Source organism: Erithacus rubecula (assembly GCF_903797595.1).
Source record: "Erithacus rubecula genome assembly, chromosome: 5".
Lineage (NCBI taxonomy): Eukaryota > Metazoa > Chordata > Aves > Passeriformes > Muscicapidae > Erithacus > Erithacus rubecula.
Window position 1 is genome coordinate 1,497,400 of NC_136687.1, and position 27,963 is coordinate 1,525,362.

General features: G+C 51.1%; 3 protein-coding genes across 6 annotated transcripts in view; all 3 read left to right on the plus strand.

Annotated features, from left to right (window-relative positions):
• LZTS3 (leucine zipper tumor suppressor family member 3) overlaps window positions 1–12,507 on the plus strand; it is a 48,915-nt gene extending 36,408 nt beyond the window's left edge. Inside the window, 5 exon segments of the mRNA XM_079307304.1 lie at window positions 608–1,032; window positions 1,034–1,097; window positions 2,647–3,351; window positions 3,353–3,478; window positions 4,604–12,507. Coding sequence (XP_079163430.1) covers window positions 647–1,032; window positions 1,034–1,097; window positions 2,647–3,351; window positions 3,353–3,478; window positions 4,604–5,317 — 1,995 coding nt within the window. The 5' untranslated portion in view covers window positions 608–646 and the 3' untranslated portion in view covers window positions 5,318–12,507.
• Window positions 12,508–15,002: 2,495 nt separating this feature from the next.
• Window positions 15,003–21,618, plus strand: FASTKD5 (FAST kinase domains 5). 4 transcript variants are annotated; one of them, XM_079307299.1, is made up of 2 exons: window positions 15,003–15,071; window positions 18,997–21,618. In XM_079307299.1, the coding sequence occupies exon 2, from the start codon at window positions 19,036–19,038 to the stop codon at window positions 21,439–21,441; it is 2,406 nt and encodes an 801-aa protein (XP_079163425.1). In that variant the 5' UTR covers window positions 15,003–15,071; window positions 18,997–19,035; the 3' UTR covers window positions 21,442–21,618. The 4 variants fall into 4 exon arrangements, with proteins under 4 accessions (XP_079163425.1, XP_079163426.1, XP_079163428.1 ...); XM_079307300.1 differs by having other exon boundaries at window positions 15,015–15,071; window positions 17,653–21,618; XM_079307302.1 differs by lacking the exon at window positions 15,003–15,071 and adding an exon at window positions 15,582–16,096.
• UBOX5 (U-box domain containing 5) overlaps window positions 15,089–27,963 on the plus strand; it is an 18,205-nt gene continuing 5,330 nt past the window's right edge. The window contains exons 1-3 of the mRNA XM_079307307.1: window positions 15,089–15,202; window positions 23,625–23,721; window positions 24,897–26,058. Coding sequence (XP_079163433.1) covers window positions 23,668–23,721; window positions 24,897–26,058 — 1,216 coding nt within the window. The 5' untranslated portion in view covers window positions 15,089–15,202; window positions 23,625–23,667. The remainder of the gene's footprint in view (window positions 15,203–23,624; window positions 23,722–24,896; window positions 26,059–27,963) is intronic.

Consider the following 27,963-nt stretch of genomic DNA (forward strand, 5'->3'; position numbering starts at 1 on the left):
AATCAGAGTGCAGGGATTGAATTAAAGCTTTTGGATGGATTGAAACATATTAAGCCACTTACACATAAAGCAGACAAGTAGAAGTGAGTAATTTTAGGATGAGTTCTAATGCTTTTAGTAAGTGAAAGGTCTCAAATGCCACAGTAGCAGTGAGTGGTCTAGTGAAGGTTGAAACATACTGATATCTTCAGTAGAGGCTCCAGGCCCACAGTTGTAGACACTGCTTAGACAGAGTTATAGTAAAAATATTGCTTACATTTCTTAGATAGAACAAGATAGATTGTATGTGTAGTCTATATGTAACCTGGTAAAAGAAACTGGAATTCTAATAGGTTAAGGAGTGGTGGTCCAAGTGTGCATCTTAGATTGTTGGATAAGTCCTAGATAAGAGTATGTATTGAGAGAGTTGGTGCTTTTAGCCATTTGTATTTGCCAGGCTTTTGCTTTGCTACTGCCATGTGCTTTGTAATGAACAACCTTTTTAACTATCAGCTGCTTTGCTTATTTAGAAGATTACAAAGCAGGAACCTAAGAGCTCGGGAGTCCACTGGAGGCCCAAAGAACCTCGCAGCACCTCGTTAACAACCCTTTCCCCTCCTTGTCGCAGTGCCCCTGAGCTGTGCCTCCACCTCACCCCGACGCTGCCATGGCCACGCTAGAGACGCTGCCCGTGCTCAGTGACCCCAGCTACCCCAGCCCGCAGAACCTGCCCGGCTTCTCCCCCCGCTACTCCCAGACCGTCCCGCAGGGCGCCATGGGCAGCGTGGGCAGCGGCGTGGCCAACGAGCAGGAGTTCGCCATGAAGAGCGTGGGCACGCGGACGCAGAGCGGCGGCCGGCAGCCCGACGGGCCCCGCAACGGCTACTCGGCGCGGGACCCGCCCGCCCGCTACTCCGGCGAGGAGAAGACCTACAAGTCGGAGAAAGTCTCCAACTCCCTCTACATCAACGGCGACCTGCGCAAGGGCGAGAAGGTGAAGATGGATATCTGCGGGAACGTGACCGCCAACAACGAGAAGAACCTGCCGCCGCCCCCCCCAGTACCGCGAGCCCGGTAACCCACCAAAGATTTTGCCGATTTCTGGCAAACTAGACCAGGTGAGAGCCTCCTGGAGCAGCTGGGTGGCCGTGGTGCTTCTCTGGATGCACAGACCTGGAGGCCTTGGGCAACGGTGCAATGGTCTCGTTTTTATTTTGTACATTTGAGGGCAACGGTGCAGTCTTGATCGCCTCGTTTTTATTTTGTGCATTTTGATGTAGAGTTGATATAATTCTTACGGCTTTCAGAGGGCTTGTTAGTTCTTGAGGAACCCAAGAGCATGACCACAAGTCTTCCACGTACAGCTCATTTAAGCCTGTATTTAAGTCACTGGCTGTTCCAACTTCCCTGAGATGCTGTGTCTACCTCCCTGAAGGATGGGGAGGGAGCTGGAGCTGGCTCCTGTTTCAGTAGTCCAGCACCTGAGTCCCACTCTTGTTTTGTGTGTTTTGTGCCTTTTATAGGCAGTTTCCAACCACCCACTGCCACCTAAAGCTGTTGCTTGAAAGCAGACATGAGCATCTGTTCTCAATCCTGTGCCCCTTATGAGAGAAAAGGCTTGGGAACTACCCCTGTAAACATCTCCCAGCCCAGCCCAGTCCTCATGGCTCACATGGGCTTCAGGGAGCAAAATCCAGGCCTGGAAGAACAGAGCTCCAGAGTCAGCAGTGTTTTATGTAGCCTGCTGCTCTGCTCCAGTGACTTCCATAATTTGTGTCCAGCATTATTTCTGCAGCATTTGGTGGCCTTCTCTCCTGGGCTGTTAATCCAACAGCCCCTGCAGTCCATCTCAGTCTCATGCTTGGTCTCCAGCCTCCAGTCTGTTCAGTGGGGCTTATTCTGCTTCTCCTAAAAGGCATTTTCAAAATACCTTTGCTTCCTCCAGTTTAATTTTCACCTAAAGTCCATCCTGCAGTAGGGAAGACTCAATCCCATTCTGAGGAAAATTTTGTTTCTAATGGTACATTGATGGGGTGAGGAATGTGCAAGGCTTTAATATACTTTCTGAATTCCTTACAGCTATGGTCTGTATTGCTTATGCCACAGAAAACACAAATTTCAAATGAAGAGCAGCTCCAGCATGTTCCTTGCCTGGTGTCACTGCTGTCACAGCTCCTACCTGCTCCTGTCTGAGTATAAGCAGGACACAAGGTCCCCACAGGCACAGGAGAGCAGGAGGGAGATGTGATGATCCTGAGGCAAAATGGCTCCTAATCCATGGGTTCGATTCAGCTTTCAGCAAAAAAAGCAATGCAACGAAGGATAGAAATATAATCAGCAAAAATTAGAGTAATTTTGGTCAGGTCTGGTAAGCAAGGGGCAGCCCTCCTCGTGAAAAGCATTAAGAGAAACCAAGGAGTATTCTAGGGAAAAATCGTGCAGGTTTGGGGTGAGTCAAGATGGTTTCCTTTCAGCTGGGGGAAGGGAAGGCAAAGTGTTGCTCTTGGAGTGACCACAGGTCCCTCATGTGCAACCCCAGACGGTGCAGGGTGTAAGGAGGTGGGATAAGGAGGCAGCCCAAGCTGCCCTGTGCCAATGTGTCTCTTTTGTGTGCTGTTACCGAGCCTTCTGCTGTGTTTGATGCGTGCTCCTTTTTCCTTTTTGCAGAGCAATGAGCCCTTAGTTAGACCCTCAGCCTTTAAACCAGTAGTTCCTAAAAACTTCCATTCCATGCAGAACCTCTGCCCGCCGCAGAGCAACGGGATGGCAGAGAACAGAAAGAGCTTGAACCACGCCAACAGCAATAGCCCGTCCGCACCCAAGGGGGGGCTCGACAAGAGCAGCCTTAACAGGACTACAAACCAGGGCGGGGGGCTCTCGGATTCGGGCCGCAACTCGCTGACGAGCCTGCCCACCTACGGGATGGGCTACAGCCAGCACGTGGGCCCCATGAGCGCCTCCACCAGCCACATCAACCGCATCGGGACCACCTACGTGGAGAAGAACATCGTGGGATACAACGGGATATCTACCTCAGACAGCGGGCGGTCCTCCAGCAAGAGCACCTCGTCCTTCAGCAGGCTGAACCATCTCAACGAAACGATGCCTTTCCACTCGCCCTCCACCGACGACATCATCCAGGACCTCGAGGACAGGCTGTGGGAGAAGGAGCAGGAGGTGCTGCAGATGAGGAGGAACCTGGACAAGAGCGAGGCGGCCATCTTCCAGGTGTTCGAGGAGAAGCAGAAGATTTGGGAGAGGGAAATGGAGGACTTGAGGCAGAACTATGCCAACAAGCTGCAGCAGGTCTCCAAAAAGGCGCAGCGGGCTCAGCAGGCTCTGCAGCTCCAAATCTTCAAGCTCCAGCAGGAGAAAAAAAAAACTCCAGGATGACATGGGACAACTCCTCCAGCAACGAGAGGAGCTGGAGAAGAAATTTGTGGCTTTCAAGAAGGAGCAGGCTGAGTTTCTCCCGAAGATTGAAGAGACCAAGTGGGAGGTAAGAGCATTGTCATAATAGACCTTGAGTGAGGCTTCCATCGTGGGGTCTGCTGACCCCAAGTACCTCCCACATGCCCTAAGTGGAGCCCACAGATAGCAGCCATGGCTTGGTGACCTCCAGGCTTGTCACCTCACTAGTCTGAGTGCCAGGCCTGTTGGTTTCAATTAAGCTAAAATAAGCACAACTTTCTGTGCACACCCTCCTGTGCTGGTTAATAATTTGACTTTACAGTCTGGTCACTCCAAGTCGTGACATTCAAATCGAGTTTCAGGGAACACAGGTCTTTCCACACAGGTGCTTGTGCCTGCCAAAAATGGGCTTAAGTCTATTTTAATTAAATTCTTTTACCATTTGCATTTGGCAAACCCTGAAACTGCTTTACAAATATTTGATTTTTTAAAAATTGAAGATATAAAAGCAACTGAGCTAAGAATGTTACTGATAGCCATATCTAGCTCATGCTTCTATTGTAACACACTGTTTTTAGTTGTTAAGTTTCTCTCTCTTAAAAGGCTGGAAGACAAATTCCTCTTTCTAGTTCCCTGTTGAGTCCTACATAACTTTTTCCTACTTATTCCTATTTTTAGAACGTTTTATCAAGGTCTGTTTGTATAGCCAGTGCTAACATACCCTTTTTTTTCAGCTTGATTATGTGAAGAATTTTAATCCTCCCATGCACAGGCTAGAAACTTTAAATTTATTAAGAGTGCAGAGGCAAAACATAGCTCTAGAATCAAGAAGACCTTATTCTGCTAATCCTGATGGAAAGTCAATGAAGCTGGGATTAATTAGGCTCTATGTGCCTAATGTACCATTTGCAGATGTTCAGCAGAAAGTCTGGGATTGAGCCCCACGGGTTTGTGGGTGGGAGACTAAGAGGAAGGCAGGAGCAAAGTATCGCTGGTAGGGACTGCAGCACTGGGCTCCAAACTGGAGTTTGGGCAACTCCAGCTGGGAACTGCATCAGGTCCCTAAGAGCCAGGAAAAAAACTCAAGAGGTGAGGACAGCCTCTAGGTCTGTGCCATGTTCTGGGTCCTCGAGCAGAGTCGTTTCATGGGCAGTGCAGGGGACAAGCATCTCCTTGCTGCCATCCACCAGCCTCACCAGTGCTCTCCCCACAGGTGTGCCAGAAGGCAGGGGAGATCTCCCTGCTCAAGCAGCAGCTGAAGGACTCCCAAGCCGACGTCTCCCAGAAGCTCAACGAGATCGTGGGACTGCGGTCGCAGCTCAAGGAAGGTAAGAACTTCCTACGGGAGAAAGAGGAGCAGATCCTCACCCTGAAGGACTCCTACAGCTCCAAGAGCGTCAACCTGGAGATCTGCGAGGGCGAGCTGCAGAGGAAGATGAGCGAGGTCCAGGTGCTGAGGGAAAAACTGAACCACTGTGAGCTGGAGGTCTCCGGCCTGAAGCGGACACTTGCCAGCATGGCACCCCCGGCGGGGTCATTCGGGGGGGAGCTCGGGGAGAAGCTGCGGGACCCGCTGGCCTGCGAGAGCGACGAGGCCAAGATGCAGCGGCAGAGCGAGGACAGCGTGAACAGCCTGCGCAGGGAGCTGGAGCGGCTGCAGACCGAGCTGAAGCTGGAGCGGCAGCAGCGGGAGCAGCAGGTGATGGACTTCGAGGAGGAGCGGCGCACGTGGCAGGAGGAGAAGGAGAAAGTCATCAAGTACCAGAAGCAGCTGCAGCTGAACTACGTGGAGATGTACCAGAAGAACCAGCTCCTGGAGCACAAGGTCAACGAGATGAACACGAAGGCCACCAGCCCCCCGCACACCGAGGAGAAGAAGACGTGGACTCCCTCCAGACTCGAGCGAATAGAGTCCACCGAGATCTGAGCAGGGACCCAGGTGACACCACGGAATCTTTTATTGCTGTGCATGTACTACCTACTCCAGCCAGCGATCTCCCGAAGGACAGCGCGGCGTGAGCGCGCTCCCGTCACCCTCACTCTCCACCTCTGTGCTCTGTAGGTAAAACAACTGTGGATGTGCGTTGGGTTTCTATCGATAATGCGGCATCTCGTCTGGGTTTTTCCCTGGTACAGCTGGTGAGGGTCAATTGGCTCTTTTGTAATCTGCCCTGACTGTTACTTGGCTAGAGGCTGCCACCCCCTCTCCTACAATTCACCCTGCTTCGGTTGGTTGTTTTGGAGGGTTGTGTTCGGTTTCTTTGGTTTTCCAAGCATTTACGTGCAGCAAAACAGTTCAAAGTGGCAGGTTTGTTGGTTTTTTGGTTTTTTATTTTTTTTCCAGGATGTTTTTAGCCACATTGGCTAATGGAGCAAAGCTCTCGGGATCATGAGCAAACTCAAGTGTTCTGCATCAAGTATCCTGTCTAGACGGTGGTCTTAGTGAAGTCAGTGTGAGCTTGGCCACTGATTTCAGTGAAACCAGACATATCTCTACCAGACGACTCCCTCTTGCCTTGCAAGAGGTTAGGACATCCTTGAGGAGCAGGATGAGCCTGTCCTGGTAACAGAAGCCAACAAGGAATGATGTCCCAGCAGGAGCCTCTCTAGAGGCTCAGCACAGCTTAACAAATGCTGCGTTTTCACTTCCTTGTGGTTTCCTCCTGCAGTTCCACTCCTCTCCCAGGTTGTGATCAACCCTGGGAGCAGAAATACCCCCCCCCCACCTCTGCCTTGGTCCCTTTACTCTTACTCTATACCCCAGCTGGCTACAGCAAGAAAAAAGCCTGGAAATCTGAGCTGGTTTCCCTTCCCAGCAGCCCTCTTACTTCCCAAAGTCAATGGAATCAAGGTTTGGGGAAGCCTCCAAACCCACGGGATGTTTATGCAAGCTGAAGCTTTAGCAATCTGCCCCAAAAGTGGGCAGCTGTGCCACCCTGTCCCCACACGAGTCACGCCTTGGTGCACTCTCTTGGTCCAGGGTCTGCTTAAAAACAGCACTCGAGCCTCACTCAGGAGTTGCATGGGAGGCACAGCAGCATCACAGCTGGATTGCAACCATCAGCCTTCAGTACTGCCATTCCAAACAGAGCCCACAGGCATCCCACACTCCAGGGGTGGAGATAACAACTCCAGGAAAATACTCAAGAAAATACTCAGCTACTAGCTCTGAGCATGAAAAGAACTCATAAGAGGGGAAAATGCTTAAGATCACGCAAGTGCTTATGCCCTGGCAGAATAATAAACCAAATCCTGCGTGCACAGTCACTGAGGCAGCAAACCTGGCATTCCGCTTGAAAACGTGGGCAAAGGGAGATCAGTTCTTCCTGCCATGGACAATTTTTTACTACGAGTCACAATAAAGAGAAGAAAAATGTTGCAAAGTGGAGTTTGCACTGGCCGAAGGATCAATAGGAGTGGGAATTTTGGCTCTTAGCCCTGGGGAGCAGCTAGAAGAGAAAAGTTAGAATTAAAACTGGGATGTCTTGAAATGTCTGGGTGACTCCAGGGTGAGTTTGACCAGATTATATTTCATGTGCATACCAAGGAAGAACCTTGAGGCATTGAGGGGCTGAAGACCTTCCAAACAAAAGCCCTGAAGCTGCACAATTTCCATGTTTTGTCTCCCCAAAGCTCCCCTGTTCATGACTTCAGTTTGAGAACAAGCGTTGTTGTGGTGAGCTCCAGACTGAGCAGGGTGGAGACTGCAGTTAGTCCCAGGACAGTGCTACTGGCCAGGAGCTGGTGGTGGCTGCCAGAGATCCCTGGAGCCATTGAAAATGGAAAAGTGCAACAAGACCAGGGCATTTCAAGATCCCAGCTGACAGTTCCTGTCTTTTCCCACCACTTCTGCACATGTCTTTGGAGCTGGAGGAAGACAACTCATGGAAAACACTGGGGCAGCTCAGGCTAACCCCTTTCCCTGGACCAGCCATAAAAGGGGAATTAGGTCAGGTCAGACTCCTGATGGATGTGGGGAAGAGTCCTTCTGCAAACCCTGAAGATGCTCCAGCACTCCTGGAGGTCAGCCCATGCAAGGAAGGAGTGCAGCTGCCTGCCAGTGCCACACAGCTGCAGACTTTGCCATGCCCAGGGAGACACCCACATGCACCTGGCCAGGCAGATCCTAGAGCTTCCTCCATGTCATACTCCAGGCCTTCCAGACAGACTCAAACATCCCACAGTGTCAGGGGTGGAGATCTGATGTCTTGCACCATCTCAGCTTTCCTTTCACATCAGACAAGCCCACCTCGTCCTCCCTCCCAGAGCAGGTATTTGGTGTCTGTTTTGTGAAGATGGTTCATCTTGGAGGAGGAAAGGCCCACTCCTTCCACCTTCTTCACTGCACCACATCGATCCAGAGCTGCAATCCAGCTCTGAGAGACCTCAACTGTGGACATTCCCTGGGTGACAGAGCCTTGCAGACACTCATTAAGACACTGCTGCTGGTTTTCCCTCTTTTGGGATTCTCCCAGAGTCCCCCAAACACCTGGCTGTCCTGCAGAAACCACCCCACCCATGCTACAGTGACAAAATACAGATGGTTTGGGGAGCCAAACTGCCACAAAAGATTCCTGTGCTTCAGGATTCCTCCCCATGACTGGATGTGCTGCTCCCCATCAAGTCCTCTCCCCTGTGCCAGCACTTTGCTCAGCAGAGATGGAGCAAAATGATGGTGAGACACCTGGATTCCTGCTGTTTGTGCCCAGGTGGGAGCTCACCTGGCTCCTTCCAGATCTTTACACTTTCACAAGTTGATGAAATCTCTCAACAAAAGCTTCACTGAGGCTCTGGGGTCTTAGCCCTGGATTAGGACAGCCAAGGGGTGCCAGGCTGGCGTTTGGGTGACATTTCCTGGGAATGGCCAAGGAGGCTGGCAGAGTGTCTCTTGGAGGCTCAGGCAGGGCTGATGAATTGTTTCTGTCCCGTGGAACTCCACCCAGAGTTTGGGCTTGACCATCCCCCAGCTGTCTCCTCCTTGGAGCTACTGGAATTCAGCATCCTGTCCTGGCTCCTGTGTCACTGTCCAAGTCCTGCCCCCAAAATCTTCTCTAACTTGCTACTGGCCACCACCACAAGCTGTGGCCATGAGGGTCTCAGCTCATTTGCCCACACATGGGGTCCACAAGCATTAGAGATGCTCTGGGACACCCAGCACATGCAGCTGGACAATATGATCCAAGATTTTTGGGGTAGCCAGGCCAGTGGTGGCAGTCCTGGAGCAGCTCTGGTATCACAGGTCCCCCTGTGTATGGAGTCCAGTCATGCTCCAGGCACATCCACACAGTAAACAGAGGGCACTGATCAGCTCCAGGGGCTCCCATCCATGAGGAGAGGGGATAAGCAGGCTATCCAGGTGCCAGGGAAGCTTTTACTCTGCTCTGAGCAGGGCTGCTTTGCTACACCACCATTCCAAGGCTGGCTGCTCCCACAGTTCCAGCAACCCAGTTGGGCTGATTCCAGCACTCCCCTCTCACCCCCAGGGGGAACCCCACAACCAGGGTATGTTGTTGTGCCTCACACAGCCCCACTTAGCTCCTGCCACTGTCTGCTGGCAGCTGGTGGCCCCAGTCCTGCTGCCACTGGTGGTGCTCACTCACCTCCAGGTTTCCACGCTCCAGAGAGGAATGGAATTGTTGCTCTTCAGCTGTTGTACAGAGAGAAGTGTACTTGGGTGTAAATAAGAGCCCAGCTCTGTATGTTGATGATTAAATGGAGACAAGAAGGCTCTGGGCTTCTCTGTTGGTGAGTGGGGCCGAGCACCAAGCGCTGCACAGGGGGTGCTCAGCACCCCAACCTGTGCCTGCAGTGGGAACCTGGGCTTCACACCTCCCAGGAAAGCAATCCCCTTGGCATTGGCTCAGCCTGGTGTCACTCTGTCCTGTTTGATGCCTGCTGTCACCCTGAACCAGGTTTGCAGTTGCTCTCTGGTTAAGGGTGAAGTTCCCTCTGCCTGTAGGGTGTCACACCCAAACTCCACACAGACAGTGGCTCCCAGAGGTGTCCCCCTGAGCTCAGCCCATGCAAAGGACCATCCTGCTCCCCTCCTGCCCCTTGCAGTGGCACTTTATAGCTCGCTCATGGCAGTGAGTTCACAAGCAGCATGACCAAAGATCTCTGGAGAGTGCTGGGCTGCATGCTTGGAGCTGCACCCCAGCTTTCCTACAGAGAGATGAGGCTGGTGGGGGCTGGGAAAGGGGAATGACAGCTGGCAGGGGACATGATTTCCCCATGTCCCACCTGGGAATGTCTGCAGGTCCATAAGGGCCTTTCCTATGCGAGACAGGACAGGATAGAAAAGAGTTCCTGGGTGAGGTGATTGTCCCCAGTTGGTGACACCAGTATCCTCTACAGCCATACCAATTAACTCCACACAGTTCCTGTGGAGAATATGGACCAGGGGCTGCCCCAGGAGTTGGGATGGATGCCATTCCCTTTCTTCATGCCAAACCAGTCATCCTCTTGTCTTCAGGCAATTTCACACCTCTCATCTTCAGAGCAATAGGTCCTCTCTAGGTTAGCAGCAGACACCACTCAATTGTTGTGGCTCAGTGGGAATTGCCCAGGAAAACCAGCATCCTGAGAGCTGGTGGTCCTGCTGGCTGCCCCCTTGGTGTCCTCCCCACAGCTCACCCCAGGGCATCCTCAGCACCCTCCTTACCAAGGAACCAAATTCCAAGGTGAAGGCAGAGTGTTCTTCTCCTGCTTGGGCTGCTGAAGGCATCTCCACCCACCTTTGCTCCACGGAGGCTCCTGGACCTGGCAGGAGGCTGGTGGGAGATCTGTGCTCCTGCAGGTGGGTGTTCAGGTGGGCAGATGCCTCTGCTCCCCAGCCACTCTCAGCCTTCTCCACTCTGTCTCTGGGATGGGAGAGACCCCAACTCACCATTGATTTAATCCAAACTTTCAGTTTAAGCCTTGAAACCCCTTTATAAATTTCTGTTCACCAAGATCCCTTGCTAAAGATCTGTTCATGTGTTGCCTGTGCTCTGCTGCTCCTCTGCTCCAGCTCTCCAGGCTCTCCTGCCTCCTTTTAGATCATCCCCATCCCACTGGAGCAGCCAGTGCCTCTCCCAGGTACATCTGCACAAGCTGGAGCTACAGCCCCCGCTGAGAATGGGTTATCCCAGCCCTGCTGTCAGAGCTGTCCAGAACAGACCTCTCTGACATTCCCATGGCAGCTCCATCAGCCCTGCTTTACCTCCAAGAACAATCTGGCTTCCTGCTGAAGGACATTCCCATGGCCTGCAGTCCTGTGGGATCGTTGCACAGGGATTCACACTGTCACCCCCCAGCTCTGGGGCTCCCTGGTCCTTCCTCCAAAAAACAGAAGGCTGAGGGGTTTGTGAGGTCCTTAGGGCACACAGGACCCTGCAGTGTATCAAGGGGTTGGGATCACATCCAGCTGTTTGCAGATGTTGGCTTCCCAATGGGCTGTTCCATGCTGGCAGTGCAGCTGCCATCAGCACCAAGCTCCTGGATTTTCAGGATAATCCTCCTCCCTGGTTCTGGGGATTGTGTCAGGTCTGGAGCCTGGGACCAGGCTGTGTCTCCACAGCTCTTTCACAAATCTGTTTCCTCCAGCAGGAAGTCTCTGCTTTCTGTCCCAAAGCAATAGGTTTTCCAGAGAGATTTAAAAGGGACTCTTCCCAACTCTTGACACTTGCAGGCAAGCCAACATTCCCATGAACACCTTCACAGCTCCAGTCCTGGCCTCAACTCCTTCGGAAAGGGATGCAAGGTCCAGTCTGCCTCTAAATAACCACAGTGCTCTGAGCTTGGTGGCTCCATTTATCTAGAGAGCTCAAAGCTTCCCACATGCAGCAGGCCACCAGCCTGGACACCCAGAGGTGTGACCTGTCCCCCCTGTGCTGTCACTGGCTCCCTGCAGAGGGTCATGGAGTCACATTCGGTGACAACCAGCGGGACACTGTGGCTCTGCCACTGCTGAGAGCCAGGCTGGGAGGAGAAGCCCCTTGACCCTCTGCCATGAGTGAGAGGAGCAGGCAGAGCTCCAGCGCCGCCCAATGCTGCACAGCCGGCTGATGTGTCTATGCAGTCCCTTCCCAGGCAGCCGTGTCCCCCGGGGCTCCTCCCAGGTGTCTTGTTTGCACTCTCCAGGAGCTGGAAATCGCTGTGAGCCCAGAGAAGCCACGCTGGCCTTTGCCTGGCTCCGGGCACCACGCTGGCGAGGCTGTTCCTCGCCCCAAACCCATGCAGGTCGTTGAGTTGTCTGTTCTCCAGCAGATCCAGAGCTGTCCCCCCAAATTCCAGCTCCCCACGGGGGGGAGGCTGCTGTGACTTCACCAGCAATAAACAGGAGCTCTGCTGGCACCCGGCCGTGCCCCTCGTCCCATCAATTGTAAATTCAATCCCAGCCTTGTGCTTTCTTCCCTCTTGTCTCCTGACACCTCAGTGTCTCTCTCTTTCTCTTTTTCTCTCTCTTTCTCTCTCTCCTCTGACTGTGAATTCAAACCAGAAGTGTTCTGAACTCGACTCCGTTACTGTTCTGTTTCTGCGTTGACTGTTGCTGCGTTTAAACGAGACTTTGCAAAAAAAAAAAAAAAATCTAAAAAAATGTTAAAAATAAAAATTAAAAATTATATATATATAAATATATATATATACTTTAAAAAATAACAAAAATATTTAAAAAAGAACTCCATAAAGTCGGGTGTCTCTCCTGTCCACTTGGTCACTTCCAAACACCGTTGTCTTGACTTTGGTTAAGTGTGTTTAAAGACAAGAGGATGAATTAAAAATAAATAAATAAATAAAAATTTTTAAAAAAGGAAAAAAGAGGTAACACACAGCATTCTGGGATTTTTGTACAGCAAAGGTGTATCTGTTTCAGAGGTTCTTGTTAAAACTCCACCACACTTCCCAATTCCCTGCTGGTCTGTTGTCTGTTCCCATTGGGTTATCCAGATGTGAAGAGCTACTGCCTTTGCCATTTTCTACGGTGAATATATAAATATATCTGTACAGAGGTATGTATATATATAAATAGACATGCAGATCTATATGTATACGTATCTCCAACTCTTCTCTCTCGACCTGACTGTGAAGGATTTTTATTGGGCAAAATAAAATGGAGAAAGGCCCCCGTTTTAAAAACAGGACTGCGTGGCTTGTTTGATTATGTCACAGGTGGGAAAAGGGGGGAGAACCAGGGGGATTTTGGGGATGGATCCACAGCTGGGCTGGGGAACTGGAAGGAAAGCTTCACCCTGGGTGAAGCTTCAATCCAGCTGCAGTGGTGGGAAAGCACTTTTTCTCTCCCATGCCAAGCCCTTGCTTGGAAAAGCCACATCCCTCCCTTTGGGGGTTCCCTGCGTTCCCCAGCACAAGCTCTTCACGTGGCTGAAGAAGTGGAAAACACACAAAATGCATCAAATTTCTGCTGGATCCCAGATGTTCAGGGTGAGGATTTGGATGCAGCCCTCAGGCTGAGGTCCATCCACTTTCCCTCATAACCAGGGAGGAAACACCACATCCAAAACCTCCTGCAGGTTTTTACTCGAATCCCACCCAACTCTGTCAGCGTCACTAAAAGCAACAGATGAACATTGTTCTTCTTTAAAAACCCAGCAATTCCAGCACTTTTTCCAATGGCAGCTTTATTAGAGAGGTCTCCTGCCCTCTGGTGACAAAGGTGGTGCCTCCCAGGGCAAGGTGATTCAGGAATTCCATGAGTTCCCTCAGGTTTAAAGTCTGAGGTGCCACCAGCCAGCGTGGTTCTCCTCTAAACCCCTGTGGCCCCCAAAAATGGGATTTCCTCACCTGCCAGGGGATAAAAGCCTGATCTAAATGAAGAGGTGGACAGCAAGTAAACCTGGTAGAAATATCAGGAAGGAACACAAGTGCTAAGCAAGGCTCAAGGCAATATTTAAATAGTTTGCCAGTGCTGAAAGCCTCCAGTGACAGGAGGAAGATTTTGGGGAACAGTGGAGCCGTGATTATTGGAAATACCCAAAATCTGTGTGCACACAGCCCTGGCCAACGGGGCTCAGGCCAGAGCTCCACAGGTGCAGAGTGAGCTGAGTCCCCCCTTTCTCTTGGGACAGCTGCAGTGAGGGGTGTGAACTCAGACATGAGCCTCCCACACGCCCCAATCCTGACCCCAACCCACACCAGCCATGGGGCCACTGCCTCCCTGGTGTGATAATTGATAAAAGATTTGTGTTAATACTGGGGTTTGTATAAACCAGAATTCTTAGTCTGAAATGAAGCATGACAATAAAGAAAGAAAAATATATGATTAAATAATTTTGTTTTAAATCCTCCTGTTACAAATATTATGTTTCTAAATAAGTTGTATCTATGGACAGCTTGCAAAACAAGGCTTTCACACAGCCCAACAAATTCTGCAAAATCAGGTTTCCTGCCTTTGTGTGATCAATTGCAGCCTATCCCTAAGACCAGACTGCCTGACTTCTGCCATTCCTTATCTACCAAGACCTGATGGTTATCTACGGGACTTGACAAATTGTCTAGAGACTCACATCGTCCAGCGATCCCACCAACCACCACTGCTTACCTGGCAAAATTATGATAACAAAACAATAACAATTATTGATGACTACAAGGAAACCATGCTATAAAAGGGAACTGCAAACCAAAGTTTTTCTTGCTCTGTCTATTTAAAATAAAGCAATCTAAATTTTGCCAAATATCAAGACTGTTATAAATGAGAAACAAAGTCTCAGTATTCAGCAAAATTTCGATTGGTTTATTTTACATAGACAGAACAAGCAGCGTTCTGGGGAAAATGTGAGGGGTCACTGCCCACTCCACGTTTCCACCGAACCTGGTTTGCAGCTCCCTTTTTATAGGATGCTTTTCCTTGTAGTAATCAATAACTGTTATTGTTTTGTTGTAGTAATTCTGCAAGGTAAGCAGTGCTGGTCAAAGAAACTTCCAAAATTCTGTGGGGCAGCTCTTGGGACAATTGGTCCTGTAACCATCGAGTCTTGGTAGATAAAAACCAGAAGAACTGGGAATTCTGATCTTTAGCAGATAGTTTGTGATTGATCACACAAAGGCAGGAAATCTGATTCTGCAAAAAAACCTTTCAGACTACAGAAACTCCCTTTTTATTTCTATTACAAACTGGTATACACAGTATTCATAACAGGGGGATTTAAACAAAGTGGGTTTAATCATATATTTCCCTTTATCTAGGTCCATGTTCTTTATGATTTTTAACATTTTTAATATAATTTTTTTTAAACTTTCAAACTATGGAAAACCATTTTTTTCCCCCCAAACTGGTATACACAATATTCATAACAGGGGGATTTAATCTGAGTGGGTTTAATCATATATTTCCCTTTATCTAGGTCCATGGTTTTTTGTTTTTTTTTTTTTTTTTTTTACTTTTTTTTAAAGTATTCTGGTTTATACAAACTCCAAAACTTCCATAATTAACACGAATCTTTTATCACTTATCACACCCGAGACCGTCATGGCGGCGCCCAGGACGCCTCAGGGGGAGCCCCGGGACCGCCATGGCGGCGCCCACGTGACTGTGTGCGGCCACGTATTTTCCTGTCACGTGACCACGGGCGGGCGCGCGCGCGCGCTGCGAGCCGGAAGTGGCGTCACCGGCGCGCGACCGGAAGCGGCGGGAGGAGGCGAAGGGGGCAGGAGGAGGAGGCGGCGGTGCCGGAGCGGCTCCGGTGAGTCCCGGCCCCTTTCCCTGCCCGTTCCCCTTCTCATCCCCCTCCCGCTTCTTCTTCCCTATCCCCGCACTCTGCCCGCTGCCCGAGCCGCCCCCTCCGCCGGCGGGGCTGCACTGCCCCATATACATGTATGTATACATATATATATGTGTGTATATATGTATATATACGTCTGGGTGTGTATTTATGTGTTATGTGTCTGTAGGTGCAGCCGTAGGGGTGAGTAGCGGGATTGAGGCTTCCAGCCCTGCCCCGAGAGAAGGGAATTGCACGGGAATGATGCGAGGGCTGGAGCCAGGCTGGGAGAGCTGGGGATGCTCACCTGGAGAGGAGAAGCTCCAGGGAGAGCTCAGAGACCTGCCAGAGCCTAAAGGGGCTCCAGGAGAGCTGGAGAGGGACTGGGGACAAGGGATGGAGGGACAGGACACAGGGAATGGCTCCCACTGCCAGAGGACAGGGTTAGATGGGATATTGGGAAGGAATTGTTCCCTGGGAGGGGCTGAGCCCTGGCACAGGGTGCCCAGAGCAGCTGTGGCTGCCCCTGGATCCCTGGGAGTGCCCAAGGTCAGGCTGGACAGGGATTGGAACAGCCTGGGACAGTGGAAAGTGTTCATGCCCATGGCAGGGGATGGAATGAGATGGTCTTTAAATCTCTTCCCACCTAAACCATTCTGTGATCCCAAAAAAAAAAAAGGAAAAAGCACAAACAAATCAAAAATGGACAGTTTTGTTCTCTGACATCATAGCATCTTGGGGGAATAAAATCTTTTTTCTGTTGCTCTGCTCTCCAGCCAGGCACAGGAGTTCACTTTAGGCCATTGGCCAAAAGGAGCTGGTTTATCCCCAACGTTTCCTACCCTGATCATTCCTCACACATTCTGAGGAGGCTCCCTCTGCCCTTTGGCTGGTGGTGGAAGCACAGGGTGAGAGGCTCAAAAGCCCCTCTGAGTGTTCCAGAGGGGGCAAAAACCCTGACAGCATTTTGGGATGCACCAACATCCCCTTCCACAGGAGCCCCTGGGGTAGGTGCCATCCTTTTGGGCATGTTTTTTTCCTTTTGGGAATGTTCTTTTCCAGGTGTTTAGTGATACTCAGCTGTGACACTTAAACAGAGGTGTTTCCATGCCTGAGCAGCTCCAATAAGGTCTCTGAAACTCCCTGGCTCCTTGGAGCTGCTGGAAGTGAAAATTCTGGAGAGACCTGCCCAGAGGTGGGAAGGAGTTTGGCTGTGTTGGGATGTGAAGTGGGAGGAGGAAGGAAGGAAGGAAGGCCAATTGCTCAAGGTGAAGAGAGGCAAATCCAGGGAAGGTGTGGGTGGAGTTGGAAGAGAAATGGGATTGGAAACTGGAAAGATCACAAAGAATTGGGCCGGGGGTGCGTGAAATCATGGAAAAATCACTTGGAGCAGCTCGTTGCCCTTGAGGATGCTGGAACTGTCTTGCCCATCTCAGCCTCACTCTGCTGTGCATGGTCTTCCTCTTTTTTTTGCTGGATTTGGAGCAAAGGAGGAGAGAAGCAATCTCTGCACTGCCTGGATTCCCAAATGTGTCACAGCTCCACAGTCAATCCGTGCAGGATATTCTTAGCAGCACGCGGCGCTCGCCTTCGGAGCCTCCACCAGGGCTTTGATTCCCTGACTTTGAAGTGGGGCTCTTGTTGCTGGGAGGGGTTCTGAGAACAGCACTGCTGGATTTCCTGGGGAGCATCATCTTTCACAGCAGGTTTATGTAAATAACCTGGGTTTTGTTAGCAAAAAAAAATAGATAAAGGCACCTAAAAGTCGAGTCAGGCAAGGAAATCTCTGGGAAAGCCTCACATGGATAAACCTCCTCTTGTTCAAGATGGTTTTTGGAGCCTGATCTGGCCCCTCTAATTGTCCAAGCTCTGCAAGGTGCTGGAGGAGGAGATGTTGGAGTGGATTTCTCCTTCCCCCAGGCAGGTGCAGTCCCCTGTCTCCTGTCTCCAGCATCTGTCAGCTGCAGCCACTTCAGGCTGGACCTGAAACCAGTAGAGCCAGGAATGATCATTTTATCAGACATTCCTTTGAGCTGAACAGGAGAGCTTTGAAATCCAGCTCTTGGCTTGGGTTTTCCTGTCCAGCTTCTGAGGAGGCTTTTCCTTTCCCTGCCCCCCACACAGGCAGGAAGGGGCAGAGTCTCTCTGATTTGACTTCTCGTGCTGGGATGGGACAGTCACGGCCTTGGAACTGCCTGGGGTCTGTGGGACAAAGCCTCATCTGCTCCTGGGACTGTCTCAGGGTGTTTGGAGATACAGATAAGGTGCCCAGTGGGCTCTTGAGCAGCTCACAATACTCACTGCTCATCCTAAAATCACAGTGGCCTGTCTTGTACCCTCCTCCTTGCATGGTTCTCCCCACAAATCCACATTTCAGTTTGCCTTTCCTTCCCCCACCCCTCCCAGAGCCTCTTAGTCTCCAGCCCTGTTGGATTTTTCACCTCTCTGCTGGGGTGGTTTTTACTCCAGCAGCTTCTGCTCCCTCTTTGGCTGGTTTGATGCCTCCAGGCTCTGTCCATGGAGCAGAGGATGTGAGATGTCCTCATCTACTTCAGTGGACCAGGTTTCCCAGAGAAGCAGTGGGTGTCCCATCCCTGGAAGTGTCCAAGGCCATGCTGAACAGAGTTTGGAGCAATCTGGGATGGTGGAAGGTGTCCCTGGATGATGGGAGATGTGGGAATCCTCATACACCAAAAAATCCAATTTATGCTCAGCCAGAGCTGCATGTGAGCCCCCATCCCACTGTCCTGCTCACACACCCCCACCTCTTCTGCCCCAAAGTGCCATTTTTGCTGCTGCAAAACTGAATTTGCCTGCTGTGATCCCACATCTTGCTCCATCCCTGATCAGGAAGCCATGGATACAAGCAGAGCTCCAAGGGGTGGCTGTGATGATTTATTTATTTAAAGTGCATTGCAGTGGCAGCATCTCTGCCAGGCTTTGGCTTTCCTGATTGCCCAGCTCCCTGTGGTACTGACAGATTTTAAGGAAGTGGATAACACCTGTGGGATGGATATTTGGGTGGGATAAGGATTTGAGAGAAAAATGTGACCTGGTGCTTTATTTATTTAATCACTATCTGATTAAACAGGGTAAACAGGGCTGGTTTGGCAGCACCCAGCTGGACTCCTACGGATTTCTCATCCTCACCCTCTGAGCTGTAGCTGCTTCAGGCAGGAGTTAGGAAGGCACCAGCCATTTTTAAGCCTCCTGTACCCTAAAACTCTTGGAGGTGCTCTTAAATCTGAAGCTTAAGGTTCTGTTTCCTTCCTGCTTCTCAGCCTGGGATGTAGTATCATGTAATGATTTGTGTTATTTCTCCCCTACTGTTCCCCCACTTTGCTCTGGCCACATTTCTTCATTCTTCCAACCTTCATCTGCAGGTTCTGGGCCAGTTTTCACTCTCTGCACTTGTTCTGTGGAGACTTTGCTCCACATCCTGTCTCCAGCTGCAAAGGGCAGTGTGGCACCCTGGATATTTGGACAACTTCTTGGGTGGTGGTCAGTGATTCAGAGCATGATGACCAAAGCAGCAGAATGCTCTGTCTGAACACATAAAGCCTCTTGAAGCTGCAGCTCTTCTGCAAAAACACATTTTCATTGTTCGGAATGAAGGAAAAGCAGCTTGGGTCTCTTAAAAATGAAAAAAAACTATGGTTATTTTTCTTAACTCTCCTAGTCTGTGCCAGGTTTCTTATGTCTGCTGAGTAGCAAGTCATGCCTGGCTGCCTTCTCCTCCAACCCCAGATCACCTGGGTGCTCATCCTGAGCCACCTTTGCATGAGGTGACATTCCATAGTGGCTTTGCAGGGACCAGCTGCCCTTGCCAGGGGAAGCATAAAGGATTGATTGAAACGTGCTGCCTGTGGGGTGGAGGCCACTCACTCTCCATCTGCCCTTTTTTCAGTACCTGGAAGCAGCTCTGAGCCCCAATAAGTTGAGATCCATGGCTACAGTGCTAATGTGCCGAAGATTGCCCAGGCTGGGCAGGGTGACAGCGTTTTCGACCAGAGCCGAGCGTGGAAGCAGCAAAAGCAAGAAGGAAAAGCAAGATAAGCCAGGAGCAGCCAAGGCTGGGACTGAATCCGGGGCCACAATCCAGCTGCTGAAGCCACAGGACTACAGAGTGTTGTACAACCCAGCTGCCTATGCCAAAAGCAAGGCTGGCTCCCAGCAGCACGTGGATAGGGACAGCAGCATAGGTGACACGTTCAGCAGCCCTGGCACCGCGCAGACATTCCCCACTGCCTCTTCCCAAGCTGTGTCACCTGTCAGGAATGCCCTGCCCAAGCCCAAGTCCAGCACTCTCCTGGAGCAGAGCAGCCTGGCCATGCTGCACAAGGAGGAAGCAGAGAAGGAAAAACGGGAGATGCACGACTCCAAGGAGGACCCCCGCATGTTCCAGAAGGGGAGGCCTGAGTACAGATCTCTGAGCTGTGGCAGTGCTGAGCCAGCACAGACCCTCCCTGCAGAGGAGGGGGACTGGATTTTACAGAGTGTGGCCGGGTGTGAGGCCAGCCCAGGAATTCTCTCAGATTATTTCCTCAGGCTGAGCCGCTTGCCGGCGGAGCGACGCGCGGCGCTGCTGTCCGACCCCAGGTTCAGTGCCCTGTGTCACCGTGCTGTCACGGCCATCAGGCTGCTCAGCACCCCAGATCTCATCCAGATTTTAAAGGCTTGTGTCCCTTTGGCAGTGCCAGCCTCCCACCCCCTGCTGAACGCGTGCGAGGCCGAGTTCTGCCGGCGGGCGTGGGACATGGGTCTGGAGCAGCTGCTGCTGGTGGCGGATTGCTGGCGCTGCCTGGAGCGCAGCGTGCCCTCCTACCTGGGCATTCTCTTCAGCTATGCCAACCTGCACTGGAAGGAGCTCACCCTGCCCCAGTTTGTGCAGCTCCTTTACATCATCGGGGAAGGCCGGAGGTCGCCCTCGGACTTGGCGCAGAAGGTGGAGAGCACAATCCTGAAGCACTTGGACGCCTTCACCTTGGAGGAGCTGGGTGCCATCTGCTTGGGGCTCTTCAAGTCCCTCAGTGGCATTTCTGAGCATGTCATGAGGAGGATTGCAGACAGGGTGTCCCTGCAGATGGAGGACATGAGCACCTACGCCTTGGTGAACGTGCTCAAGATGCTGCGCTACACCCGCATGGACCACGTGCCGCTGATGAGGGAGCTGGGGAAGGTGATTCCTGCTCGGATCCCTGCAACAAACATCCAGGGCATCATGCACATCACTCTCACCTATTCATCCCTGCACTTCTTTGATGAGGATGTTTTGGCTGCTGTCGCCACCTCGTTGCCTTCCAAGGTGTCCTACTGCCGGAGCAAGGATGCTGCCAAATTCCTGTGGTCCTTTGGGTGCCTGGACTATGAACCTCCCAACGAGGAGGAGTTTTACTCCAGCCTGATAAAGCAATTGCATGCAAAACTCCATGAGTTTAGCAAGTTTCCAGAGCATCTCCTTACTGCTCTGCTTGGCCTGGCATTTGTCAAACGCTTCCCAGAGGAGCTGATAGACTTTGCTTTGAGGGAGGAGTTTGTAGAGAAAACCAGAGGTAGCAAATATGAGCTCAACAAGGACCTGTTCACGCTTGGGAAGAGCGTTGAAATCGAGTGCCCGACCTACCAAGGCAGCCAGCTCCCACCTCAGCTTTGTCAGGAATTCACTGAGATGGTTTCAAGCTTTGCAGAGCGGGAAATCTACGTCAGGCCTGAAATCACGGAAGCCACATCCCTCCTGGAGAGCATGTTGGGAGGCCCTGAGTATGTGAAGAACCACATGATCCTGCCCCACACCAGGTCCAGCGACCTGGAGGTGCGTTTGGCCACGGATGGACATCCCATCCCTTTCAACTTCAAGGATCCCGTGGCAGCCAAGAAGCTGAAAGACATGGGAGTTAGTCTGACAGATGATTTAATGTCTCAGCTCATACAGGGGAGGGCTCATAAGCTGAGTCCTACAGAAGTGGGGAATGAAGGCAGCATTCACAGACAGGACAGAGGGGACGCAGCAGCAGCGCTGTTATTGGGTGCAGCCCTTCCTGCAGCACAAGCTGAGCCTCCAGCAAGGCTCTGGCAGCCTGGGGAACAAGCTGAGCCTCCAGCAAGGCTCTGTCAGCCTGGGGAAGTGAGGCTGGCACTGCAGGTGTCCAACAGGAACCACTTCTGCTACGGCTCCAGGCGGCTGCTGGGGCTGCACTGCCTGAAGCGGCGGCAGCTGCGGCTGCTGGGCTACACGGTGCTGGAGATTCCCTTCTGGGAGTGGTTCCCTCTGCTCAAGCGCACCCGCTCCGAGAAGCTCAGCTACCTCCACTACAAGGTGTTCTGCCCACAGCTGCTCACCAGGGCTGCCTAGTGGGGGCCTCCCCAGTGCATCTCCCTGCCTGGGTGCTGGGTGAAATGGTCTCTGGCTCGTGGCTCAGTTGTTGGCAGCTGCTCTGTGTGGCCATTTCTGCATCTGTCCTTCCCGTGCTGGTCCTTTTGTAGCTGGATCCTCAAATGCTTCCACTGCAAATAAAACCTGCTAAGGATTCATTTTTCTCTGTGATTGCTTCTTTCTCTGCCCTGAATGAGAGTGGTTGGGTTTGGTGCCTCTGTGACAGCAGGAGCAGAGGGTATTTAGTCATGAGGCTGAGCTGGGTGCCAGGAGCACACACAGCTTGTGTTTCCATCCCCATGGGGCTGGGGCTGAGGGCACAGCCTGGGTTTCTCCTTTAGGATGGAATGTGGATACTGAGTGGGGCTGAGGTTTGGGGTGCTCTGACCTCAGGATATTAATTTCCTGCTCTAAAGCTTTTATTTGGTGTCCACCATGCACATTGTGTATGGCTGCAGCTCTGTAATCCCACATAGGACACCAGGAAGAGTTGTGGTGATAAACTCCCGACAGTCTGGTTTAAAATTCCTTATCCAAAACCACTCAGGATTTTTTTTCAGGCGTGTTTCACTGCCTCAGTCCAAAGGCCTTTGTTCACCTTAGAGAAGGCACACACTGAAGAGACAGGGAAAAAAAAGCCCAGTCATGGCTAAAAGCAACTCAGTGACTCAACTTTTGCCATGAGATTTGTAGCAGAGTCTTTCAGCAGAGGGAAGTGCAGTGACTTGGAAATGCAGAATAATCCATTTTCTTACTGAGATATTGAGACTGGAAAATTTAACCCGAGTTAAGTCTCACAGGGTCACAAACATGTAGGAGAAAAATCCTATAAAATACCCATACAGAGCTCCTCATGTTGCAGAAATCTTCAGCCCAGGGAAGAGAGGAGGGATAGAACAGGAGGAGAATCTTTGAGTTTTTCCAAAGAAAGGAGCAAGGAGAGTTGATTTGCCACTTTTCATAACACCAGTGCTGAGGACAAAGTGAATTTACCACTTGGTAAATTCATTTTGGTTCAAAATGGGCCAAAAAGAGCAGTTTTGAGGCACATCCTGTAGTTGAACTGTCAGTCTCCTACAAGATGTGAGTGCCAAAATTCAGACCAGTTTGAACAGTTCTCCACTGCCAGCCCAGTTCTGGAAACCTCTCAGATTCAGAAAGTATTGTTGGAGGAGAAATGGTGTGTGCTTGCTTTGCTCCTTGAGGAGCTCCTGATGGCTTCCAGATAAATTTTGGGATAGAAGTTCTACTCACCTGGCACCTGCTCCATTCAAGGCTTTGTAACCAAGCTCAGCTCTCTGCAGGTGTGAATTGTGTGTTGGGTTGGGTTTTATCCCTGGGATTTGTGCCTTGAATTCCACCTTTCTTCTTGCAGATGCAGCACAGGGAGCTCATTAACTCTGCCTTTTCAACCTGCCCTCAGAAGGCAAATTTCATTTGGGCTGAACCAACAGATCAGTGAAAAATCATTAAAGAGCTGCTTGTTCTTGAAGGAGGCAGCAAGTCCCTGATTTGCAAGGCTGCCCAGGGCAGTGACATTTTCAAGCTGGGGTTAACATGAGGTTAAAACTCTCACCTCACAGATAATTTCATTCTTAAAAGGGATCTGAGAGAGCCAATTCCAGGCTTTTTTTTTTTTTTTTTTTCAATGGGAAAGAAGGTGTGTTCACTGAGTTTCTTTGATGAATGCTGGCAGAAGAATTTGCTGTTCAGATCCCAGACATCTCCCTCAGAGCTATTCCATGCCCTCTGCTCCCTTGGAGTTATTTAACACCAATTATCAATATTTGTGGTTAATCTTGACTCGCTGTGACAGCCTCCTGTGATGTGCTGGTGATTTTTTACACCTACAAAACTCCTGCATCTTTGCTAAATATTCACATCTAATTGCTGCTCTGTGTATAGGTGGTTTTAGTTAAAATAGCCATTTTTCTTTTTGCTTTTTCTCCACAGGTTTGCTAATTTATATTAATGGGATTTTGTTTCTCTCAATCTCATCTCTCCACCACATTCATTTGTGTTTATATTAGCTTCACCTCCTGAACTCAGATCTGAACTGCATTTTAGGAATTCCCAAGCCTGCAACTCACCCAAAACATGAGATCCTTTCACTGCTCATGGATATTCACATCCTTTATTTTTAATTTTTTTTTTTTCCCAAGCTGACTCTGATGCTCAGCAAGTGACCTCTCTCCAGCTGCCAAGATGGTAATAAACGTGTGTCTCCCACAGTTCAAGCCAAGAATTCACTGCAACAAGGTAAAATAGTGATGTGGGAGGTTTTAGGGACTGGGAGGGATGGAGGGATTAGGTGGAATTGTCCTGGGGTGGGAGAGTTTGTTCACTGCTGCTCTGGGATAATCTGCATCACTGCTCTGATGTGGCACACACTAAATATTGGAGGGAAAAGCCCTAATTTTGCAGGATCTCATAACCAGACAGCATTATGTGCTTCCAGGTGTAAGTTTTTTATTTGAGATCCCTTTTTCCCTGCAATATTCCAGCTTTCCCTCTGCCTGTTGGAGTACACAACTCTTGATAGTGTTTGCTGAAGTTTCTTTCCAAGTATTTCTGGTTTCACTGAGCATGTCAGAATCTCAGTTTCATTCAAATCTATTTTTTAATTGTAAGTTTCCATACCAGCTCACCCCAAAATCCAGGATGGCCTTTTGGCTTTGTAAATACTGTGCTGCAAAACCAGCAGTGCTGGAATTTTTTTGTGGGCAGACCCAGCCATGCCACAGAGGTTTGGTGTGATTGTTGTGATCAGCACCAGGTGGAATAAATAGATTTTCCTTGTTTTTATTTGTCCATTCAGCAAGTGCTGCAGATTTCTCAGGGCCTGGGGCTTCCAGAAGGGAATGGGTTGAACCAGCCTGCCCAGGAGCAGAGCAGAGGGTGGGATTGGATGTTCCAAACCAGAGCCAGCCTGGATTGATGGATCTCCCTCAGGGATGTGTGGGGTGGCTCCCAGAGGCTGTTTGACATCCAGAGTTCCTCTGGCATCCTGTAACTGTGATTCCAAGTGCATTTCCACGTGGATAAGCAGGCACAAAGGAAACCAGGAGACTCCCACCTGAAAAGGGAGAGTGAAAGAGGAGACTCCACCTGCCCCACACTCATCCTCTGCTCCCAGCCACCCTCTCCTCCTTGACTTACTCCACTGACCCAGCTCAAATCACGAATTATCCCTAATTTTCCACTCTTGCAGCAGTGAGGTCAGGTCAGCACATGGCAGAGGGTGCAGGAGGAGGGGCTGGGAGCAGGTGGCTGGGAGAGGGTGGCAGCGGGTCTGCTGTGATCTGAGCTGCACAGAAACCTCAGGCACGGCTCCTGGCTGCTGTCCTGCTGAGAATCACTGCAAGTGCTTGTGCAGTTGTATTTCCTTGTATTTCCTTGCTCCCAAGTGAGCCCATCTCTGTGCTGGCACACAGATCTCTGCTGATGGCTATGAGGTGGAGAACCTGATCTCCGAGGACCTGGCCAGGAGGAGCCGCGGCTTCCGCAGCGAGTATTTCATCAAACCACCAGTGCACGTCACCATCTCCTTCCCCTTCAGCGTGGAGATCTGCAGGATCAACGTGGACATCTCCTCTGGGGGCTACCAGACCTTCTCTGGCCTGGAAGTTTACACCTCTACCTCATGCAACAAAACCTCGTGGCAGAGCCCCGAGGGGCAGTGCTCAGGTCTGGCCGACAAGGACACCTTCACCCTGGTGGGCAAAGCTGTCTTAAAAAATCAGAGCAAAGTGACTTTTGGCCACAGAGGCTTCAAGCCGAGGCCTCCTTTCCATCAGATGGAAAATGTCTTCTCCTACCCCGGCTCGGTGTCCCAGGAGCTGTGGAACAAAGGGCCGGCCTCGCTCAGCAACGTGTCCCACCTGAAAATCTGCATCACCCACGTGGCCGGGGGGGGCCTGCCCAGCATCAAGAGGCTGGAGGTGTGGGGACAGCCTGCCAAGTCCTGCCCTCAGGAGGTGATTGAAGGTGTTTTCCAGGTGGCCTCACAGTTCCTGGCCCAGGAGGTCGGCAGCCTCAAGCCGGAGCTCTGGACGCCGATGGAGAGCGACTGCGTCCCCTTGGGTGCCAGCCAGCAGCAGACCCTGCACAAGCTGGTGGATGTCATCCAGGACATCCCTGAAGAATTCCTGGACCCCATCACTCTGGAGATCATGACTCTACCCATGCTGTTGCCCTCTGGGAAGGTGATTGACCAGAGCACGCTGGAGAAATGCAACCGCAGCGAGGCGTCCTGGGGCCGGGTCCCCAGCGACCCCTTCACGGGCGTGGCCTTCAGCCAGCACTCACAGCCCCTACCTCACCCCACCCTCAAGGCCAGGATAGACCACTTCCTGCTGCAGCACAGCATCCCTGGCACCAACCTGCTGGGCAGGGCTCACCTCTCGGAGAGCCCGGTGCCCTCCTCCATCACCCTGTCCTCTCTGAAGAGGAAAATGGACTGCATGGATCAGGGCTCCCTGCAGCCTCCCTATTTTTCTGCTACAAACTTACTTGTCACGGCTACCTCAGAGAACAGTGCTAAAAAAATGAGAACTGACAGTGACTCCCACTTGATCCAGATGGACTGTTCCACAGGTATCGTGGCTCCCCAGGGCACCTCTGTTTCCTGAGTGTTGGCACAGCTCCAGGCTGGGGTTTCAAACCAGGACAAATCCAGTGCAAGTTCCCATCACACCTCTAGAAAGTCTCCAGGCTGTTCAGCTGTTGATGACCCACCTCCCATGTTCCCTGTTCAGTGTTTCACAGCCCTTGTTTGCTCAGGTCACCTTCTTCCCCTTTTAGTTTGGATTCCTTTTCTCTTCCTTCCATGTGGAGACAATATTTTTCTCACCGTTCTGCTTTGAAGTGTCTTTATCCAGGTGGATTCATTGTGTCCTGCAAAAACAGGAGAAGAAATGCCTGGTGGTGTAGGGAGTCCTGGCTCATTGTGAGGAGGGAGGTGGGAAGTAGAGCAGGAATGGGGGACACAACAAACCACAGCAAGGGAATTTTAGAGAGGAAAGACAGCTCAGCCTTGCACAGAAATTGCAGGTGGTTAAAGCAGGAAACCTGGTAGAAGCTAAATTAGACAAGGGAATGGGTGCTGGTTTCCCTTCATCCATCCTTTTCTCAGTGATGTGGCACTGCTGGGAATGCAAAATGTCCTGCAAATCTGGAGAAAAGGAGGCTCAGGTGGGACCTTGTGAACAGCTCCCTGAGAGGAGAGTGGAGCCAGGAGGGGTCAGGCTCTGCTCCCAGGGAACAGAGGGAACAAGGGTTGCACCAGGGGAGGGTTAAGTTGGATATTGGGAACAATTATTTCACAGGAAGGGCTCTCCAGCTCTGGCACAGCTGCCCAGAGCAGTGGTGGAGTTCCCATCCCTGGAGGGATTTGGAAGCTGTGTGGAAGTGGCACCTTGGGGACAGAGGGTGTAAATCCAGGTGTGTGGGTATTTCATGGTTGGCTCTCTAGGCAGGTGAGCCCAGTGTCCTGGTCTGTGACATGTCAAAAGGTGTCCCAGAGCTGCTGGGACCTGTCAGTGCCTTTACCCTTCTCCCAGTCTCCCCAAAAAATGTTTTGAGGATAAAGCTCAGCTGTCAGTTTGATCTTATGTTCTTTGGTTGAAAATAATTGATGTCAGAAAAGTAGGAAAAGTCAGAGTGCGCATTTCTGCCCTGATCCCTCATCCTAGAGCTCATTCCCAGTTTTAGGAGGAATCTTTGGTTATTTTGGCTGTGACAGCTCCCAGCAGGATGTGCCCTGTGTGATGCTCCTGGGGCAGCTGTGTCCATACATAAATCAGAGCAGAGTGCTCAGAGCTCGTGCTTCACTGGATCATCAGCCTTGATTGCTGAAGCAAATGTGCAGCACCAATTGTGGGCTCCTCCTCTGGGAGATGGATTTAACAGAATTAGTGATGCAGACAACATTCTGTTAATGCTTTGTCTTAATTAGCACTGTCAGTGCTGCACAGGGCAGCCCTGCAGGGAGGGTCCAGCCCTCACCCTGTGGCTCAGAACTGGGACAGAGGGGGAAAAACAACATTTTATTAATGGCTTAAATGTTCTCTGTGAGCTGCATGGAGCAAGGCTGGGAGCACTGGGCTGGGATCCTCAGGAGCTGATGAGGGAGTGCTGGGATTTCAGGGAAAAGCAGCTTCCTGGGATATTTGGAGTTTTAGCCCTTTTTCAGTTCTGCAGGTTTGTACATCTCCATGGAAGGAGGGTGCAGCCAGGTGAGGGTCAGGCTCTGTTCCCAGGGAACAGGAGGGTCTGCCAGGAGAGGTTTAGGGTGGATATTAGGGAAAATTCCTTCATGGAAAGGGTTCTCCAGCCCTGGGCACAGGCTGCCCATCCCTGAAGGTATTGAAGTGCCATGTGGGTGTGGCACTTGGGGACATGGTTTAGTGGTGACCTTGGCAGTGCTGGGTTAAGGCTTGGACTCGATCTTGGAAGACTTTTCCAACCTGAATGATTCTGATCCTGGGTAAGTTGGCACTG

Excerpts from the sequence above, each read along its gene's own strand:
- FASTKD5 (XM_079307299.1), top strand. The coding sequence starts at position 19,036 with ATGGCTACAGTGCTAATGTGCCGAAGATTGCCCAGGCTGGGCAGGGTG.